The 20,557-nt window shown below is 46.9% G+C and overlaps 1 protein-coding gene across 5 annotated transcripts in view; it reads left to right on the plus strand.

The window, feature by feature from the left end:
* Window positions 1-2,215: 2,215 nt before the first annotated feature.
* Window positions 2,216-20,557, plus strand: part of TJP1 (tight junction protein 1) — a 56,418-nt gene continuing 38,076 nt past the window's right edge. For all 5 annotated transcript variants that reach the window (XM_028137170.2, XM_028137172.2, XM_028137173.2 and 2 more), the window contains exons 1-2: window positions 2,216-2,719; window positions 18,857-18,913. In XM_028137170.2, coding sequence (XP_027992971.2) covers window positions 2,693-2,719; window positions 18,857-18,913 — 84 coding nt within the window. In that variant the 5' untranslated portion in view covers window positions 2,216-2,692. The remainder of the gene's footprint in view (window positions 2,720-18,856; window positions 18,914-20,557) is intronic.

A 20,557-nucleotide genomic window follows, 5' to 3' on the forward strand; every position in this document is an offset into this window, starting at 1 on the left:
GAGACACAGAGAGAGAAACATCGATGTGAGAGAGACACACTGATTGGTTGCTTCCCCAATGGGCCCTCGTTGGGGCCGGGGATCCAGCCTGCCTCCGAGGTACTATGTGCCTTTGACTGGGATCAAACCCGAGACCCTTCGGTCTGCAGGCCAACGCTCTACCCACTGAGCCAAACCAGCGGCTAGTGCTACCATTATTTTTACAAAGGATACAAAGTTTCTCTGCGTTTTTGGAGCAAAGGTGATACATAAAATATACATCCGTCAGTTTAATTTAGATATAAATACCATGGAACAATTTAAAAAGGACACTATAATTCAAGGAAGGGTTTTTAAAAATATATATATATTATTGATTTTTTTTTTTTACAGAGAGGAAGGGAGAGGGATAGAGTGTTAGAATCATCGATGAGAGAGAAACATTGATCAGCTGCCTCCTGCACACCCCCTACTGGGGATGTGCCCGCAACCAAGGTACATGCCCTTGACCAGAATCGAACCTGGAACCCTTCAGTCCGCAGGCCGACGCTCTATCCACTGAGCCAAACAGGTTAGGGCCACAACTACCTTTTAAAATAAAAAGTCTCCCACCTTCATAAGAAATAGCGTTTGCTCATAAGGACATATTAATTACAGTTCTTATAAGAAGAAATAACACTGTGTCTAAAAACAAAGAAAAATACACACATGACTTTTTAAAAAAGTGACTTTAACCATTTCTAGGCAAGGGAGGTTGGCGAAGGGGGGGTGATAAGGCTTTGATTTGAAGAGTGCCATTTATCCTGGTTCAGGTAGCTTTGGAATGCAGAATATATGGTACTTTATATTGAAAATCTTAATTGTTTATGTATGACATACAGATACTTACTGGTTAAGATAAGTGTGATCTTTTCATACCGCTGAATTCGAAAGAGAAAACCATCATGTAGAACTTGATGTTTACGCTTTTATCCAGCTCTGGTGTACCTTTAGTGGCTGTATCCTGGGTTCTTTAAGGGTGTTATCATTTAAGGTTACTAAGAATTCCTGGCATGTGTGAGGAGCTTTGCATTTTACCAAGTGTAGGGTAACGCTTCTTTGCATGTTCCTTGGTGTTTATCAAGGCCGCCGGCCAGCACGGTGGGCAGTTTGAGTAATGGCCCAGTAAACCGGACCGTGGACTGCACGTCTTTGCACAGGCTGAGCTGGAAGAACTGGGTTTAGAATTGTAAGGCAGCCAGACCCCTCTCCACTCACTACTAAGAATTTCAGCATTTAAAAAAAAAGTATATATATATTTATTTTTATTGATTTCAGAGAGGAAGGGAGAGGGCGAGAGAGACACATCCATGATGAGAAAGAATCATAGATCGGCTGCCTCTTGCACACCCCACACTGGGGATCCATCCTGCAGCCGGGGGCATGTGCCCTAACTGGGAGTCCAACCGTGACCTCCTGGTTCATAGGTCAACGCTCAACCACTGAGCCACGCTGGCCGGGCAAGAATTCCAGCATTTTTGATGGCGACATGTATTTTTTTAAGATCTGGCTCGTTGCACTTGGAGAAAAAGACTTCGGATAGACCTCGAGGGCTTAATGTGAGTGAACCAGCCTGCTTGCCCGGAATGCCCGTGACCTCATTACCGGTTTTACTCAGGTCAGTCGGGTTGTCAAGAATCAGTGTAATTATTTTGACCTTGTTAGGAGCTCATCAGCGATGAGAGCCAGGATGCACTTTACAGAAAGAAGAACAAAAAAACACACCGCACACCACAGGCATGTTGCCTCCCATGGAGCAGCAGGCCCCCAACACGTGGTGCAGCTGTGAGCACCGTTATTTCCCAGGTTAAGGAAGGATGCGCGGGTAGGAGGTGCAGGGGCTGGGGCTGATCTAGGACAAAATGGATAAGTATCTTTAGAAGTTTAAAAAAAAAATAGGATTGGGCTCAGGGGCTTGTTGCTTGGGGGCGATTTCCGCCGGACCCTCAGTTAAAAACAAACAGGAAGACTCGCGCGCCGGCGGAAACCAGGCCCCCAAGTTACTTCGGGAAACTGGCCTTTTCCTTCCGCGACGGGGGGCGTCCTGCAGCAGGAAGCGGGCGGGGGGCGCTGGCCCCGCCCACAAGAAGGCCCCGCCCACCGCATCCAAACCACGCCCCCAACGCGCCCCTGCCCCCCAGCGTGGCCCCGCCCCCTCCCAGCTGAGCATGCTCAGTGGGCCGCGCCGCGCCGGCAGGTTTGCGTGGCCGCCCGCGGTTGCCGGCGCCGGCTCAGACCGCCGACGCCGCGTCCCTTCCCCGCGCGCTGTTCCAGCGAAGTTGCGCTGAAGCCGGTTTCCGAGGAACCTCCGGGCGGGCAGCGGGGACGGCAGGAGGTCCCCGGAGGCTGCGGAGGGACGAGCGGGCGAGGCGGACGCGGCCGGGCAGCCCGAGCTTGGGGAGGCCGCGCGGGGCGGCCACACTCGGAGGGAGGGAGGCGCCGGCCGGGCGCGCCCCGTGGAGAGGACCCGGGCGGGGCGGGCCGGACGGGCGGGCGTTCCCCGGACTTTTGTCCGAGTTGAGTCCCCTCCCCGTGGGCCGGGCCTCTCCCCCCCGCCTTCAGCCCCGCTCGCTCCCGGGAGATGTTTATCTGCGCTGTGGCGTGAGGAGCCGGCGGGCCGGTGGCGCGGAGTTTCAGGTCCGGGGAGCCTCGCGCGGCGCCGGAGGGAGACAAGATGTCGGCCAGGGCCGCGGCCGCCAAGGTGAGCGAGCGCCTCCCAGGGCCGCTGGGGTCCGTCCCGAGCGCGAGTGCGGCCGCCGCCGGCGTCGGGCCCGCGCCCCGCCCTCCTCCTCCCCGCGGGCGGCGGCCCGGGGGCGACGGCGGGCACCCCGGGCGGGGGCGGGGGCGGCGGGCGCGCGGGGCCGCCGTCGGGCAGGTGCATCGCCGCGGGCGTCGGTGCCAGGCTCCGGCTCACGGCGGGCGGGGCGGGGACGCGCAACAGGTTCCGCGCCGGGGAACTGGGCGTCGGGAGTGGGGGCTGCGGGCCTCCTGCGGTGGGACGGAGGTCGGGGTTGGGGGGGGGAGGTCCCCCCGCCAGCGAGCCCGGTAGCCGTGCGTTTGGAGGGGCGGGTGGTTCGGTGCCGGCGAAACCGTGCAGTTTCGATCTGATGTCACTCGCGGTGGAATGCGCGCCCCGCCGATAAGACATTGAGGCTGTAAAACACTCAGCTGGGCAGTAGGTAGTCTTTTTTTTTTCTTTTTTCTTCTTTCTTCCCGTCCTGTATTATTTATCGAAGGCAACATTGAAAATTTAAAAAACAACAACGCACTTTTTAATAGTTTCGTTTGAATTTAAAACTTTCAAAAAAGTTAACACCAAATACCCTCCCACCGAGTGAGTGGACAATGAGATGAAACTCTTAAAAGTGAAAACAAAGATCTGTGGGTCTCAGAAAAGAAAAAAAAAAAAAAGTAACATTGTTCTCTCTGCAATTTGTTTTTTCCACGCGTTTTGAAGTCTTCTGCTGTTTTCTGGGTCCTTCGAAACCTTGTTTCCAAGAACCCGTGAAAAATCCTCTCCTTTTGTACATTGTGATCTCTTTCATCAGAAAGAAGTTACTTGTTCTTCAGGAACACAGAGGTGTGAAGAGTAAAAAGTCTCCCCCTTAGAAGATAAATTCACCACTTGAAACAGTGTGGGAGTACTTGGACAGTTTGTGGTTTTAGGTATTTATTTATTTTGTGTTTTTTTTTTCTATTTGAGATGTTTATTCAGAGTATCTGGGAGCAGGTACATAATAAAAGGCCCGGATTGTGGTTACCTTTAGTCCTGAGTAAATTCTTTTAAGGAATGTAGTATTCTTTCTTTAAGAAGACTTTAATAATAATAATAAAAAAAAGACAAGAAAAAAAAAGAAGACGACTTTAATCGGGTTCTTTTGACTTGATAGCAATGAAGACCAACCTAAAGATAAAACTTGATCCGATGACTTAAAAAAAAAAAAATTTTTTTTTTTTTTTTTGCTTTGATTTTAAAATAAACGCACAGTATGTACCGCCGATGGGGCTTGCTTTCCGGGGAGGAAGGCTTTGCTTCCCAGATTACAGAGAATGTCACTTTGTTCCCCAAGTGGGATCTCTCCCGCTTGGTAGCCAAGACAGCACACTTTTCAGAGGTTATCTGGAGGCTGGGGAGAAGTGAAGTTTTCCGTGGGTTGCCCAGTAAGACGGTTTAGAAGGCGTCATACTTTTCCCCCTGAATTACGGCATTGAGGTTTTACGCCGTAATGGAAAGCATCACACGTTAAATACTGCATTGTAGGGAGTGTGCATTCTTACATTCTTATGAGTAGAATGTGAGTTGACAGCTTATTTTTGTTTGTGTTGTGTTTTATTTTTTTAAAACCCTCACCCGAGGATATTTTTCCATTGATTTTTAGAGAGAGAGGGAAAGACTGGAGAGAAATATCGATGTGAGAGAAACACATTGATTCGTTGCCTCCTGCACACGCCCTGACCAGGGCCCGGCCTGGGTGCCCTTGACCGGAATCGAACCCAGGACCCTTTGTTCTGCAGGCGGACTAGGGCTGAAAACTTATTTTTTTAAAATGCTGTATTCCGAAATGAAATAATACTCAGCCATCTGTTTTCAAGTCACATTTATTTCTTTAAGGGAATTAAAGTGCTTACTAAAAGGTAGGCTCTGTACTCAATCTCTTTCATATCATACTCTTGTTTCTCCCCCCTCCCCCCCAGTTTAAAAAGGAAATGAAGACATTAATTTGGCAGCTTGCTTTTTTATTTTTAGCATAATAGTTTGTAGAACTCTAATACCTTTGATTTGATGTTCTTTGTAATGATTGAGTGGTTTTCTGTCCCAGAAACCTGCTATGGATCATCATTGCCTAACTTGTTCCCAGGATTTTGCTATTGTAGTAAGCAGCGTTATATTATTATATTTATGTACTTATGTAGTATTACCATATGTCGAATTTTTAAAAATGTAATTTTTGGGTCAAAGGGTATGTGCACTTAAGTTTCTGATAAATACCAGTAATTTTTTCTCCAAAAAGATTGTACTGAGGAATTCATATAATAATTATTGGTAAATTGGCAGCAAGAGGGAAAATTAGAATATGTGATTAAAATAACGTAGATTATTGGAGAGAGGATGGATTATTGAGTAAATAGTGCTGGGACTGTTGGTTAATTTTTTTTCTTTCTTTCTTTTCATTTTAAGTCTGAGTTTTCCTCAGGCCATAGGCGAAAAAAAAAAGTGGTTTTATTTTTGTTTTGTTTTTTTGCAAAAGAGCAAATAAAGCAAATCATAGAACACTAGGAGAAAGTGTAGGATACTTGTAAGAAATACATACCTGAGTTACAAAGGGCTTCTCTGTACTAATATTGACTTTAGAAGTAATAAAGGAAAAGGTTTTGATAGGTGTGATACACACCTGGATTTGTGAACACAATTGCTAGTGTATCTGATACAAAATGACTCAGATGTTGGAATCAGGAATTGGAGGGTAGCTCTCCGTCTCACCAAAGCATTGTTAATCATGCAAGGAAGTGGTATGAATAATTATTAGAATCATTCCCATTGGTTGAATCACGGAAGTTGCAGTGGCTTCTGCATTTTCAAGCTGTGTCACTTTGTGGAGAAGTTGTAACATTTAAAATTGTGCTATTCTATATAAGCTTGCCAGCTCTTCCTGCTGGCACATTTCCATTATGTCACAGGGACAGCACCTTTCCCCTGGTCATCTCTAAAAGTGTAGTGTGGTTTGGTATGAGAATTCTGTACGCCTCTTCTCAGGAATCAGTTCATTGTATCAAGTGGAGCATTAGTAGATGAACACTGGGAAGTTAAGAACTGTAGAAATTAGCCAAGTTAGTGAACCAAACCAATTGAAAATTAGCCTTTACAGACAGGGATTGTGTCCGGAATGGCTGTTACAATGTAGTTCTAATGTTGATACTTACTGATGAATGCGTATTTGTTTCAGATTGCTTTAAAGGTAAAGGAAAAAGTCACTGTCCTTTCTGAGGATTCACTTGGTTGTGTAGTAAATTTTCCTGGACCTGATAAGTTTATACAATAATCATTACTCACTAGAAATATTTTGATAGTATTTAAGGCAAAAGGCTTTTAATTTTTTATGTTGGCGTGTTTGGCATTTTAGACATTCCTGGTCAAACTTTCATTTATGTACTTAGCGGATAATCCTGACTACAGTTGCAACTCTTATGTTTGTTTTAGGACAGCTCTGTTAGCTGCCTTTTTTTTCTTGAAATCTTCACCCGAGGATATTTTTCCATTGATTTTTAGAGAAAGTGGAAGAGAGAGAGAGAAAGAGAAACATGATGTCAGAGAAACACATCGATCGGTTGCCTTCTGCACACGCCCTGACCAAGGCCCCGGGCTGGGGAGGAGCCTGTGACCGAGGTACGTGCTCCTGACGGGGGAATTGAACCCGGGACCCTTTAGTCCGCAGGCCTATGCTCTCTCCACTGAACTAAATTGGCCAGGGCTCTGTTAGCTACTTTTCAAATCATACACTGCCCTTTCTCCCAGGTGGTGTAGTAGCACAAATAATTCAGTTTCTGGGTGTGACCCTACCGTGATAAAAATTCCCTTTCTACTGAAAGACCCCGAATCTGGCTGTAAGTTCAGGGGTAGTGCCTGCCCTTCATGCCTGGCTCTCGGTCACCCCTCAGTATGGGGTGCTGGTGCACATGGCAGTGGCTGAAGACAAGTTAGTGGGTTGATCAAAGCTATTTTTTTATTACTAGAGTTATTCTTTAAAATCAAATGTTAAGTAAGATGAAAAGATAGTTGATGTCTAAGAGGATATTTCTGAAATACTTGACTGGAACTTGCTTTGCATCTCTGAGTTTTAAAAGACAATCTTTTAGGGAGAGAGAGTTTTAAATGGAATTTAAAATTGGCGTGTGCGTTTCAGAGCAGATTTTCAGGGTAAGGTAGCAGTAAAAATAGGCCTTGTGCTGTCTCCGACCTAGAGTCCTCCTGATTTATTTATTGCCGAGAAGGCGGCTTCAGGTTCCTCCTTTATGGGGCAGCCAGGTGCTTTATTTCCATTCCTCCTCAGGCAGGTACATTCTTAATCCTGAGCGTGTGTGCTGAGCACATGCGCAGGGAATTTCATTTTACACCCGAGGAATGGATGCCAATAACTAACTCTGATCAGCTAGACCACAGAGGCACTGCTTTAAGGCTTCCGAAAACCGCCCCGGCCGGTTGCTCAGTGGATAGAGCTTTGGCCCTGAGGGTCTCCCGATTCCCGGTCAAGGGCAAGTATGTGGTTGCAGGTTTTGGTCCCGCAGGCTCTGTGTGGGAAGCAACCAGTCCTTGTGTCTCTCTCACATCCGTTTCTCTCCCCTCCTCCTCCTCCTCTCTCTCTTTCCCTCCCTCCCACTCTCTAAAAACCAATGGAAAAAAATAAAAAATATTCTCAGGTGAGAAAAACACACACCAAAATAAACAAAACCAATGTTGCCAGAATTCATACCCTAAAACACACCATTTGCGATTGAAGAACAAACCCCTGACCGTTGTGCATGTAGAGTTAGCTACTGAATCTCAGATGGCCCTTAACATGATTAGCTCTCTCCATGTAGGACATGATGATCAAATCTAGGAGGGCATCGGTAATGACTGATTTTTTTGCTTAGTTCACCAAACATTAACCGAGCACATTTTGTTTTGGATCCCTGTTCTTCAGAAGCTTATGGTTTTCAACTGTATACTGTAATAATCGGTTGTGAACTGCATAACTCATTTTTAAAATCCAAAGAATACATGTTGCTTACTCATGAAAAATAAGTGTGAGCACAATTGTGGTCATCTTATAATAACAGCATTCTGGTGTACTTTTGGTGGGGGAAAGGGATGCAATTATACCTAAACTCGGGGCTTGCTGAAACAGTTGATTTTTTTGCATTCTTTGTTTATTTTTTTAAAAAGCTTTCATTAAATCTGGATACATCCATGTGTTTAGTAAAAGTATTTCCCTAGGGGAAAAGGTTAAGAACTAGAAAGTAATTAGAATTTAGTTACTTATGACTCCTTGAATGTACTGCTGTGGGAAACGTACAGGATGCTGCTGGCTGTACTGCTTATTTAGGGTCGGACAAGCTGTGAAATATGTAACAGTTTGGATCTTTTTCAACAGATACTGCAAACCTGGCATGGCCCAGGCACTGTTTCAGACGGGAGACAGAGCCGTGCACATAGGGTTGTTTGCACCCAGGCAGCGTTTTAATGGTGTGGGCAGAGAGCAACAGGTGAAATGCTATGCGCGATGAAGAACGCTGGAATCCCTAGCGTGCTTTCTGTGGTGCCCGTTTTGTGGCTTTTCTTTATAATTTCACCGCTTAATCATGGATGCCTTCACACTAGTTTTGCCTGTGAACGTTGCGCAGTCTGTTGTGTGTGGCTGCTGCTGCTCAGTATTGTGTCAGATGATTGATGTTGTGGGTAACTGTAGTTCATTAGTTCTCATTGTATTCACGCATGAAATTCCCAGTACTCCATTGTGTGAGGGCTCGCTGCCAGATTGGCTGGGAAAAAAGACTTTGAGTTAGATGTTGGCGATTTCTTGGAGAAAAATAGTGTATACCTCTGTCAGGGGCAAGAGTTAGATGAGTGTGCCTACTAGTCACCGGTGTTCACCTGGAAAGCCAGTGTCAGCCCAGCCGAGGGGGCTCAGTGCGCTTCCACCTCTGCACCAGGAGGTCACGGATCGATTCCCCATCAGGACACATGCCCGGGTTGTGGACTCGATTTCCAGTGTGAGGCGTGGAGGGGGCAGCTGATGAATGACTCTGGCGCATCATTGATGTTTCTCTCTCTCTCCTTCTCCCTCTCTGAAATCAATACAAATATATTGAAAAAATAAAAAGAAGCTAGTTTTAGTTTTGAGGGCATTTTATGGCTAAGGTCTTAAAATCCATCATCTTAAAGTACATTTTTATAGATATCCATTTATTTGACTCTGATCAGACCAGTAAAAGCCAGAATCAGGCAAAATACATGCTTTGGACAGAAACAACTAAAAACAAGTCTACTTTTCAGAGCATGCATGTAGGGAATTTGCCCACGTGACACCTAGAGGCACTTTGGGAGATGTATTTACTGGTGGTTTTTGTCTTTCGCAGTGCTAAGTGTTGGAATATTGAAACAAACACACAAACATATCCCAGCTCCATTTGGATGCTGCGTGCCTCTAAAGTCAGAAGGCAGCGGCCATGGCAGGAGATGTGCCCTCTGGTTGTAAATATGAGGATGTGTGTCGATCATAAAGGATGGCCCCGTAATGTCGAACACCGACTCTGACAAGCTAAGTGTGTTGTGTGCACATTTCACTTCATCTTAACGCTGGCAGGTACTATTTCTACTTATGGGTGAGACTCCGGTAGCTAATCGCACCCCTGCGTGTACGCTTTGTATTCCTGCGAGCAGACGCTAGAGGTTCTCGCCCTGGCGGAGTGTCTGGAGCTGCCTGGAATGGCGCTGGGTGAGTCCATGAGTCATGAGGCCGGGAGAGAGTGGGGTCAGAGAGCGCAGGCTGGGCTGCGGAAGTGGCTGTTGCCCAACTCCAGCTGGTTGGCACCGGGGAGCCAGGCCAGCTCTTCCAGTTTCTTAACGCAGGTGGTAACCCAGATGTTTGTGTAACTTACCCCCAGGTGTTGCCAGCTGATGGCCTTCTCTTCTCTTTTCACTTTGAAATGCATTACCTGTGTAAAAGTTACTGTGTAGTAACCCACGGAAACACCATCCACATCAAAGACTGGACAGTGCCAGCTGCTCAGACGCTCCACCCACTGCTTGCCTCTTCCTGGTGACGGCGGCACCCTATGCAATGGAAGGGCGCACTGTCCGACCGCAAGCTCCATCTGTGGTGGCCTTCCTGTTCACACCTTCCTCCCCAAGGCAGCCACTGTGCTCACCTCGCTTTACGGTCAGATGTGGTTGCATATGCATCCATTCATCTTCACTGCAGCCCAGGATTCTGTTGTATGACTAGACCATGATCGATAGACAGCTGTCCAGGATTCTGTTGTATGACTACACCGTGACTGACAGACAGCTGTCCAGGATTCTGTTGTATGACTAGACCATGATCGACAGACAGCTGTCCAGGATTCTGTTGTATGACTAGACCATGATCGACAGACAGCTGTCCAGGATTCTGTTGTATGACTAGACCATGATCGACAGACAGCTGTCCAGGATTCTGTTGTATGACTAGACCACGATTGACAGCTGTCCATGATTTTGTTGTATGACTAGACCACGATTGACAGCTGTGCAGGATTCTGTTGTATGACTAGACAATGATTGACAGCTGTCCAGGATTCTGTTGTATGACTAGACCACGATTGACAGCTGTGCAGGATTCTGTTGTATGACTAGACAATGATTGACAGCTGTCCAGGATTCTGTTGTATGACTAGACTAGACCATGATTGACAGCTGTCCATGATTCTGTTGTATGACTAGACCACGATTGACAGCTGTCCAGGATTCTGTTGTATGACTAGACCACGATTGACAGACAGCTGTCCATGATTCTGTTGTATGACTAGACCACAATTGACAGCTGTCCAGGATTCTGTTGTATGACTAGACCATGATTGCTGGACATCTGGTTATCTCCTGATTTTGGCTGCTAAGAATCATGCTTCCATGAACACGTGACTGTGTGTCTTGGTGAACATTGCACATATTTATGCGTGTAGGCACTGCCACTGGATTATTTAACGTGTCTTCAGTTTTAGTAGGTAACGTGTTCTGCAGAGAGGTTGTACCACTTACACTCCTCTTCTCCGTGGCTGGCAGTTTCTGTGCTCTGCATTTCCAGCACACTTGGTGCCAGGTCCTGTAAGGTGAGCCCTTCCAGTGGGTCTGAAGTGTCATCTCAGTGTAGTTTTCATTGACGTTTGTCTGACTGATGAGCAACTTAAGAAAAATTTATTTCAGAGAGGAAGCTAGAGTGAGAGAGAGAAACATCATTGATGAGAGAGAATCGTAGATCTGCCTCCTGCACGCCCCCACTGGGGATCGAGCCCACAACCCAGGCATGTGCCCTGACCGGGAATTGAACCGTGACCTCCTGGTTCATAGGTCAGTGCTCAACCATTGAGCTACACTGGCCAGACAATGAGCCACTTTTTATGTTTATGGCCTGATCAAGTCTTTCGTCCGTTTTTTTTTTTTTTTCCCGTCCGCTTTTATTTGGGGTTATTTTTTCTTGATTTGTCTCATATTTTTGGGGGGATCAAAACTAGATTATATGTACTGTAGATACAGTTTTCAGCCTGGTAGTAACGTCTTCATGGTGTTTTCATGACCGGAAGTTCTTAATTTGAATGTGGCCTGAGTGTAGTGACCTAGAGAAAGGCCAGCCAGGGAGGCGTTTCCAGAGGGGGACCTGTCAGCTGGCATGATCTTGCAGAGAGGACTCGGGTACAGTCACCCTAAGTCTTTATGGCTTTATGGCTCTAGGCTCTGGACTCTGAGTCCTGGGTCTGCCACTTAGGAAGGAGCTGATTGCTTATCTGTGAAATGCCGCAGATAGAATACCAGCATCCGCTCAGGGTGGCTGTGGGCTTGCTCAGCACAGGGCCCAGCACACCGTAAGCCCCGAGGTTAGTTCAGAAACATCCGAGTGAAGCCCATTTTAGTGCCAGGGAAGAGGCACATAGGAATCATGTCTGTGCGTACACTTATATCGACAATATAATGTGTGTGTGTATTTATATATGTGATACTGGACAAATGTCAGCCTGAAGGTTAGGAGTCCCAGCCCAGCAAGATGTGCTGTGGTTTCAAAAATGACCCTTGAGCTCCCGAGATACTTTTTAAAAATTGCAATCACATGAAAGAAGAGATGCAGTCTTCAGTCGGATGGATTTGGGGATGGAGAGGAAAGACTTCTCAAACCAGTGCCCCTGGCTCAGCTGGGAGGTGTCGGTGGGTGACTGAGTGACAGCACATTCTGTTCAGTTTTTACCTCCGGAGACCTCGTCTCTTTCCACTGTTCCATCTGTACTTTTTACCATTTACACACCCTTCCCCAGCACACATACACACACTATCCTCTGTTATAATCTCTATTCCTGTAATAGCCTCCTAAGCAGTATCATCCCTCCCCCGCCCTCTTTACAATCTGTTTTTCTAAAAAGATCTTTTCAAAATCCCTGTTTTTTAGTGCCCCCCCCCCCCCCCCCCCCCCCCCCCCCCCCCCCCCGTGCTTCAGGGCACACACTCATTCTACAACTCCTAGGCTCTTACTGCCTCTAGGAGTGAAAGCCAACTCCATCCCATGGTCACCAGGCTCCCACGGGATCACTTGGCCCTGCCTCCGCCTCCAGCCTCATCTGCATCTTTCTCCTTCGTGCTCGCTGATCTCAAACTACGCCGGCCCCTCTGGTTCCTACAGGTCTGCGAACCCGGCCAGGTTCCTCTGGAGTTCACTCGGCACTGTTTTCCTTTTTCTTGTTTTTATGTACGCCTGTGATTACTTTTTAATTGTGGAATTTTTTTTGGGGTCATCTAGTTCTCCCACTAGACTGTATGCCCCATGAGATCAAAGGTCGTGCTGATTGTATGACTGTCTGGCATATAATACTCTCAAATATTGTTTGAATGAATGAGAGAAGCATGCTCCTACCCTAGGGCTCTTGCATGAGCTGTTTTCTCTACCTAAAAAGCTTCCCACCCCCATCCCTCCGTCACCTCGCACCTGTCCAGTTCCTCTCCTCTGGAACCTTGCCCTGAACCAGAAAGGAGGCTAGCGTTCTGCCTTCCCTTCCCTTACTTCCCCTTTAGAGACTTACAGCAGTTGTACCCACTGACTGCTGGCTGTTTGCTTTGCCTGTATCCTCCCTGGCTTCTCCTCAAGGTGGTTCCGTTCTTCCTTTTTTCTTCTAAAACATTTGTAGTCCCCAGGGTCATCTTGGTCCCTAGGTAACTGGATCTGTTCTCTCGGGTTTAATACTACTTTGCTGATTACTCCTGAGCCCTTATCTCCTCCAGATCTCGGTCTTGACCTTCAGACGAACTGCCCACTGTCCATATCTCTGTGCCGATCGTTCCTCAGACACCTTAAATTGAGGATTTTAAACTAATATTTATAATACTCTTCCTGCCTTTTCACTCAGTCACCTAATTCAGAAACCTGTCATCCTTGACTCCTCCCCTTTCACTTTAGCTTTCTGATTGGTCTCCCTCCCTCAGATCCATCCTCCCACACAGCAGCCTTCAGAAAGAGTTGGACTGGCATTCGATTGCCTAACCGCCCTGGTGTTTCCCCTGGAGCTTACGATGGTAGCATTACGAGACCTGTTGCGATGGTGCTTGCGGCTTCTCTTTTCACTCCTTCCACTCCACACATTGTACTTTCCGGCCATATCAAAGCCAGCGTCGTGTGCAGCTCCATCACAGCGTCAGAAGCCTTGCCGACATGCTGTTTCTGCCCCCGAAACAACTCCCCCTTTTCCTGGCCATCCTTCTAGCTCGAGCTCAAGTGCTTTCTCGGAGATCCGGTCTGTCTCATAGCAGGCAGGGTCCTCGCCATCCTCCGTGGTCACCTCTCCTGTACACCATTCATTTGTGTGGTCAGCCTTCCCCTGGAGCCCTGGGGAGGAGGAGGGACCTCATTTGCCTCCACAGCACTGAGTATATCTGGTCAGTGTTTGTCGAATGAATGAATGAACCTCTTACTAAGTAGCACAGGGTGGTGACATTGAACTGGCTGCCTCTACTCGTATGCATAGATGCTGTTAAGGAGGGAAGGTTTTCTTCATCTGGAGAGCACTTGCTGTATTTATTGTTTTGCACCTGGCCTTCTTCCAGCGACAGGTTCGCCTGTGTTTTCAGTTCTGTCCTCCTGCCTTTCCCCCATTGCTTTGTCGTCAGCCCTGGAGGACGGGAACCTGCCTGGACTCGGGATCTGGAGTTTGGCCGGAAGCCCTTCAGAGTTGGTGAGCTGAGCGGTGTCTTTGCCAGCTGGAGCGCAGAACAAAGAAACCAAACAAACTCTTGGTGGAGTCTGAAATGCAGCTTTTTGCTTCTTCAGAAATTGCGATTCTAGTCAGCGATGCTGACTTAGAAATGCACGGAGAACCCAGAGCCCAGCAGCCACGCGGTGCAGTGTCCCTGCTGGAGTGCGGCGTTGATTCTGAACTTGCAGCCTGTTTGGAACTGGGACGCTATTGGACCACAACTGGAATTACAGTCTAATGGCATTGGGGGCCAGGGAGGACTTTTTACTTGGGAAAATCTCATCCGATCCCCTAACTTTGGGAGGACAGCTAAGGCCACCTGTCTAGGTGACGGCAGATTTGGGCTCTGATCTCGCTCTTTCTGCTCTAGTTCGTTCTCTGTTTCACAGCGTGTTTTCAGTTACTCAGGGGTGACTGACAGGGCTGGGATCCTGCAGTAGGAGCAGCACCTTGTCCGTGGTTTCCCACAAACCTAAAAGCTTTGGGAATGAGACTGATAATCACAAGGTCTTTGTCCAAGTTACACAATTATGCTTCCTGCTCTTAAATGTATTTTTATTGATTTCAGAAAGGAAGGGCGAGGGGGAGAGAGAGAGAGAAACTTCAGTGATGAGAAAGAAGCACTGATCGGCTGCCTCCTGCATGCTCCACACTGGGGATGGAGCCCGAAGCCTGGGCATGTGTCCTGACCAGGAATCAAATCGTGACCTCCTGGTTCATAGGCTGATGCTCAACCATGAGCCACGCTTGCTGGGCTCTTTTTTTTAAATAAGAAAAATGACAAGCACGTTTACAACAAGGATGTTGAGTTTTAAAATCATTTATTTGACTAGGTAACAGATGAACCTGATAGAACACTGCCAAAGGGCTCCTAGTGGAGGAAAACAGGATTCCCCTCCTCCCCCCATTCCCATTTCTGCCCCCGGGGCCACTTGCTGCTTAGATAGTCTCCAGAGGAAACCCTCCTGCTCTTGCCTTTCTGTAGCGCTCTCGAAGGAGTGCTGATGCGTTTCCTAGTGCAGACGTCTCACATGAGTGTGAGCCTCCGGTGTCTGAGCCACTCACTGCAGGCCCCTGCCCCTCTGCCCTTCAGCAGGTTATAGGGTGTTTTTCACCGTAGCAGAGTGGAAAGAATTCTACGCTGGGAACCATGGGCCTGACAGCTAGGCTTTCGTTCTGTTGTTCCTCATTTGCACACCCCAAGTCTGTGTCTTCATCGACCTGCTCCCCCTCGGTGCATTGAGAACTCTGTGGGGTCTGCCTGGTTACACAGCAGCCTGGGGAGAATTGTGCTGCTTTTGCCACTGAAGGAGCCCAGGGGCTGGAGAGAAGAGATGACAGGGTTCACTGACTGAACTGGGAGTGAGTGCCCCTCTCTCTCTCTCTCTCTCTCTCTCTCTCTGTCTCTCTGTTTTATGTGATAGGATTGCAAGGCATAACTCATTTATATATTTATTCTGGATTAAATTGGGTTAGTGTGTTTGCTGCTCAAGAGCCTAATAGCTACCTACCCTTTCTGCTGTTTCACTCTCTGTGTCCTTGTACATAGGCCTCCCGTCTGGTAAGTCACGCTAACAAGACTCCGCTTGGCTTTCCTGGAGAAGCGAGGTATCTGTATATATAAAAGCCTAAGTGACCGGAACGCCAGAATGACTGGAATGCCTGGTCACTGTGACGTGCACTGACCACCAGGGGGCAGATGCTCAGTGCAGGGGTTGCCCCCTGGTGGTCAGTGTGCTCCCACAGCCAACCTCCCATGGCCAGCCAACCTCCCGCGGTCCCTCCCCCTGTCTGGCAGGTCCCAGTCGGCCCTGATTGCTGGCCAGGCCTATGGACCCCACCCGTGCACAAATTTTGTGCACCGGGCCTCTAGTTATATTATCACCCTTCTCGGGGAAGCCATTGAGCTAGTTGAGAGGTGTATTTTTCTAATCCCTCCAAAGAAGAAACATACTTGGATTGGAATGCTGAGAAGAATTGTTTTAGTATTTTTATTTCCCCCCTTATCTTACACAAATAAAATAACTTGAATTTCTCTTACCGAATGCCTCTTGATATAAATCCCTTAGTAACAGTAGAATAAATACCTTTCATAGTTAACAATGAAACAAAATAATCTTCTTAAATATTATTTGGTTTTCCTCAAAGCTAAGTGAAAAACAGTATTTGAAGTTTCAAATGGGATTTGGTAAATGTGGTTTAAGAGACTTTGGGAATGGAGAAAGGAAAGGCCAAAGCTAAAATAATCCCGTAATCTCTTCATTGAAGATGAGGATGTCAGCACTGTGTCTGTCCTTGCAGCCCTCTTCCTACTCACGTTAAACAGATGAGGCTGACAGTGTGTAAGCTGCTTCATAGAGTTAACAGTAAACGCATCTCCCATTGGATTAAAATTCTCTTAAAGTGGAAAACTGTGGTCATCACAGCCACACGGAGGACGATAAACCCTTTCGTACCAGAGACCTTGCCCAGGCATTTGCTGTTACCAGGTCACTGTCAGTTGGCACGATGGGGGAGGGATTGAGGAGGCAGGGGCGCCATGCCACTGGGTAGAGGAGTGGGTCAGCAGGAGCTGAGCTCGAGCTATGCAGGCAGTTCTCATTTTTGTATGTCAGCCAGGATGAGGCAACCTGGAAATTACTGCAGTATCTTGATCATGTATATTTTAGTAGAACTCTTTTAAAAAATATATATTTTTATTTATTTCAGAGAGGAAGAGAGAGAGAGAGAGAGAGAGAGAGAGCGAAAGAAACATCAATGATGAGGAGAATCATTGATCAGCTGCCTCCTGCACGGCCCCCAGTGGGGATCGAGCCCACAACCTGGACATGTGCCCTTGACCAGAATCGAACCTGGGACCGACGGTTCAGTCTGCAGGTCGATACTCTATCCACCGAGCCAAACCTGCTAGGGTTATTTGAGTAGAATTCTTTTTAAAAAAATATATTTTATTGATCCTTTACAGAGAGGAAGGGAGAGGGATAGAGTGTTAGAAATATCGATGAGAGAGAAACATTGATCAGCTGCCTCCTGTACACCCCCTACTGGGGATGTGCCCGCATCCAAGGTACGTGCCCTTGACCGGAATCGAACCTGGGACCCTTCAGTCCACAGACCGACGCTCTATCCACTGAGCCAAACCAGCTAGGGCTTGAGTAGAATTCTTAATGCTTAGCAGAATTACTGATACCATCATTGCTTCACATTGGTGGAGGAATTTTCTTTTAGTACATTAAATCCTGGTCAATTTTCGTTAAAACCACAAAACAGATTTGTTTCCAGCGGAGGTCTCATTAAAGGGAGGTTTGGCTGCACTTGACGGGAAGATTGAAACAAAACGCTGGGAAGGCGGCGGTTTTATCTGTGGGAGCGAACAGAGAGCCTTTCTCTCCCTCTCATTCATCCGGCAGGAAGGCGAATCCAGTTGCTGTGAATTTAGGGAAGCAGGCTTCATACGGATTCATTTTCTAAAGTAGCATCAGTCTTCCATCAAAATTGCTGTGGGGAAGGAGAAATGGGCCCCGGGCACCTCGCTGGGCCTCTCCCCTCGATGGGCATCTCCTGTGATGTTAGTGATGTTAATGACAGCGGTGCAGTAAATGGAAAACAGACTCAGTGTGACACAGGCAAGTACAGCAGTGGTAAGGAGTGACACTCTGAGAATGCCATGCTCAGCATTCTCCCCGCCACCCCCTTGGTTAACGCTGCAGAGGCTTGAAAAAACTTGTTTATAGCCCTCGCTGGTGTGGCTCAGTGGGTAGAGCGTCAGCCTGAGGATTGAAGGGTCCCGGGTTGGATTCTGATCAAGGGCTCACACCTCAGTTGCAGTCTCCCATTCCCAGCCTGTGCAGGAGGCAACCGATCGATGTGTCTCTCTCACATTGATGTTTCTCTCTCTTTTCCCTCTCCCTTCCACTCTAAAAATGAATGGAAAAATATGCTCGGGTGAGGATTGACAGAAAAACCAACAAGGTTTGTTTATAGATGTATTATATTCAGGAACACTAATTTCAAAAGTGGTCACAGTAAAAGAGATGGAATCACTTTAAGCTTCCAAGATCCATTAACCCAATTTATAGGACATTTATTTTGAATTCTTCAGTGCTCACCGGTGGATGGTAATGCATTTCCCTCCCTCGTAAGCGTTTCTTTATAGTAGATGACTCTCAGTGCACAGTGGTTTGAGGAGTGCCTTCATGGGAGCGTGCATCGCCCTAATTTTATGGTGATTCTTGGGGAGGTGTTTTTGGAGCTTTTCTTCATTGTGTGTGTGGATGTGTGTGTGCAGTGGTATCCTAGAAAAACCGCTTTTTTTTCCATAGAAACAAAGCCCAGAAGACAAATCTGTAGCAAAATCTTACCTCGGCGGGGCAGAGTGTTAACGGTGATAGTAAAGCAACCACTGACAGACCTGTCAGATGGTCCCATCTCAATTCCTGGAGCCTGAGTATTTGTAACCCTGGAGCCCAGAGGTGTTTGACTTTCCCTTTTCTTTGCATAGCAGACGGAATGCTTTAAACTGTCGCCTGTGTCAATAGATATTTCACAACAGTCCATCCCAACTTTGATTCTTCCCTACCTCACGTTAAGTATAAAGTTGCAGCGTGAGCTGGGTCTGGCAAGAAAATGAACAGAGAACGGCCTCTGTCCAAATTAAGTTAAAAACACAGGAAGTTCCTGTGAGTCGTTTCCTGTCCCTTCCAACAAAAGCAAACAAAAAAACCTCCCCTAGTTATGCAGCTCTTTTCAGAGTTGCTAATGTGAATAGTATGACTTCTGATGTGCTAAACGGTTTGCTGGGTGTTCTCGCTCACTTGATTGAAGACGTTTTCCTCAAAGACAAATGCCTCGTTTTTCTCTCTCTCCCCAGAGCACAGCCATGGAGGAAACGGCTATCTGGGAACAGCACACGGTGACGCTTCACAGGGTGAGTTCTGCTGCCGTGAATCATGGTGCGCAGCTCAGGATGTTGGCAGCTCCGGACACAATGGGGGAGAGCAGATGTCAGGAAGCCGAAGAAAGGGGCGAGCTTTCCTCTGCCCTGCTTAAGATTAGAATCGCATAAACTCTCCCCAAGGTCAGCACTGACCCGGCTGCTTCCCAAACATCCTTTCCCTGGGCATCTGTATACTTGCCTTTTACTCCTGACGGAAGAGATCACTGACTTGGTCAATTTGGAGGGATCAGATAAAAGACGCTGTGCCCTGGACACATGGTAAACTGCTTCGACATTTCTGAGGACAGATGCATGTGTTGTAGGCTTGGGGTTTTACATTAACCAGGTCGTGTGGGCAGTAAAATCTTAAAGGAGGCTTTTGGATTTGAAACACGCAGACCCCAAGCCATCGCTTAAGCCAGTGGTCGGCAAACTCATTATGAGTCAACAGAGCCAAATACCAACAGTACAACGATTGAGATTTCTTTTGAGAGCCAAATTTTTTAAACTTAAACTTCTTCTAACGCCACCTCTTCAAAATAGACTCGCCCAGGCCATGGTATTTTGTGGAAGAGCCACACTCAAGAGGCCAAAGAGCCGCATGTGACTCCCGAGCCGCAGTTTGCAGACCACGGGCTTAAGCAGTTGCAGATGGACACAGAGCAAGTAGCAGAAAGCTGGGTCAGAGTAAGAGCTTGTCTGCCCTGCACTTGCATCCTACGCTGTCTCTTCCCCTTTACAAATGGGCAAGCGATCCCATCCCCTTCTAAAGTTGTGGTCTCCACAGGTGGTGGTGTGTTGTTTTTTTTAACTTATTGACGAGAGAGAGAGAGAGAGAGAGAGAGAGAGAGAGAGAGAGAGAGAAACATTGATTTGTTGTTCCACTTATGCATTCATCAGTTGCTTCTTGTATGTGCACTGACTGGGGATCAAAACTGCAACCTTGGTGTGTTGGGACGATGCTCTAACCTACTGAGCTACCTGGCCAGGGTCCACAGGTTTAAATTGGGCTAATGGCACCTATTTGTGCTTGACATAAAGTAAGTCTCTCCCATGATCCCCCTCTGAAGAGAGCTGACTATTACCCTGCCCTGTAGAGAGCGAACAGAAAGAGATTAGAGAACATACTTGGCCCTCACCAGCCGTGTCCTCACCAGGAAAGTGGGACGGGGAAAGCGTTTCTGAACTCGGCCCTGGTTATCTCAGGAATGTTTGAATCTGCACATGATCGATAATGGGTGCATTAATTATTAAAAACAGCGATTTCAGATAAGATGCAGTGGGTTTTTCTTATGCCTCCCTAAAGGATGATAAAAGAAATCACTAAATAATACTAATGTTAACTGTTAATTTATAAGGCTAAAATATGACTTCTGTTTGTTTGAAATGTACTGATAGGTAAAATATTTCAACCAGATTAAACATATAAAATAACTTCATACCTTAAAATTATTTAATTAGCTGGTATTATTTTATCACATTACATTTATTTTCTGAATACCTTTATTGTTTTCGTTGGTATGACTGACATACAGTAAAATTCATGTGTACAGTAAAATTCAACTGTACAGCTTAGTGTACAGTTCCGAGTTTGGCAAATACATGTAACCACCACCACAGTAAAAATATAGAGCA

The sequence above is a fragment of the Eptesicus fuscus genome, chromosome 25 (genome assembly GCF_027574615.1).
Source record: "Eptesicus fuscus isolate TK198812 chromosome 25, DD_ASM_mEF_20220401, whole genome shotgun sequence".
Taxonomy (NCBI): domain Eukaryota; kingdom Metazoa; phylum Chordata; class Mammalia; order Chiroptera; family Vespertilionidae; genus Eptesicus; species Eptesicus fuscus.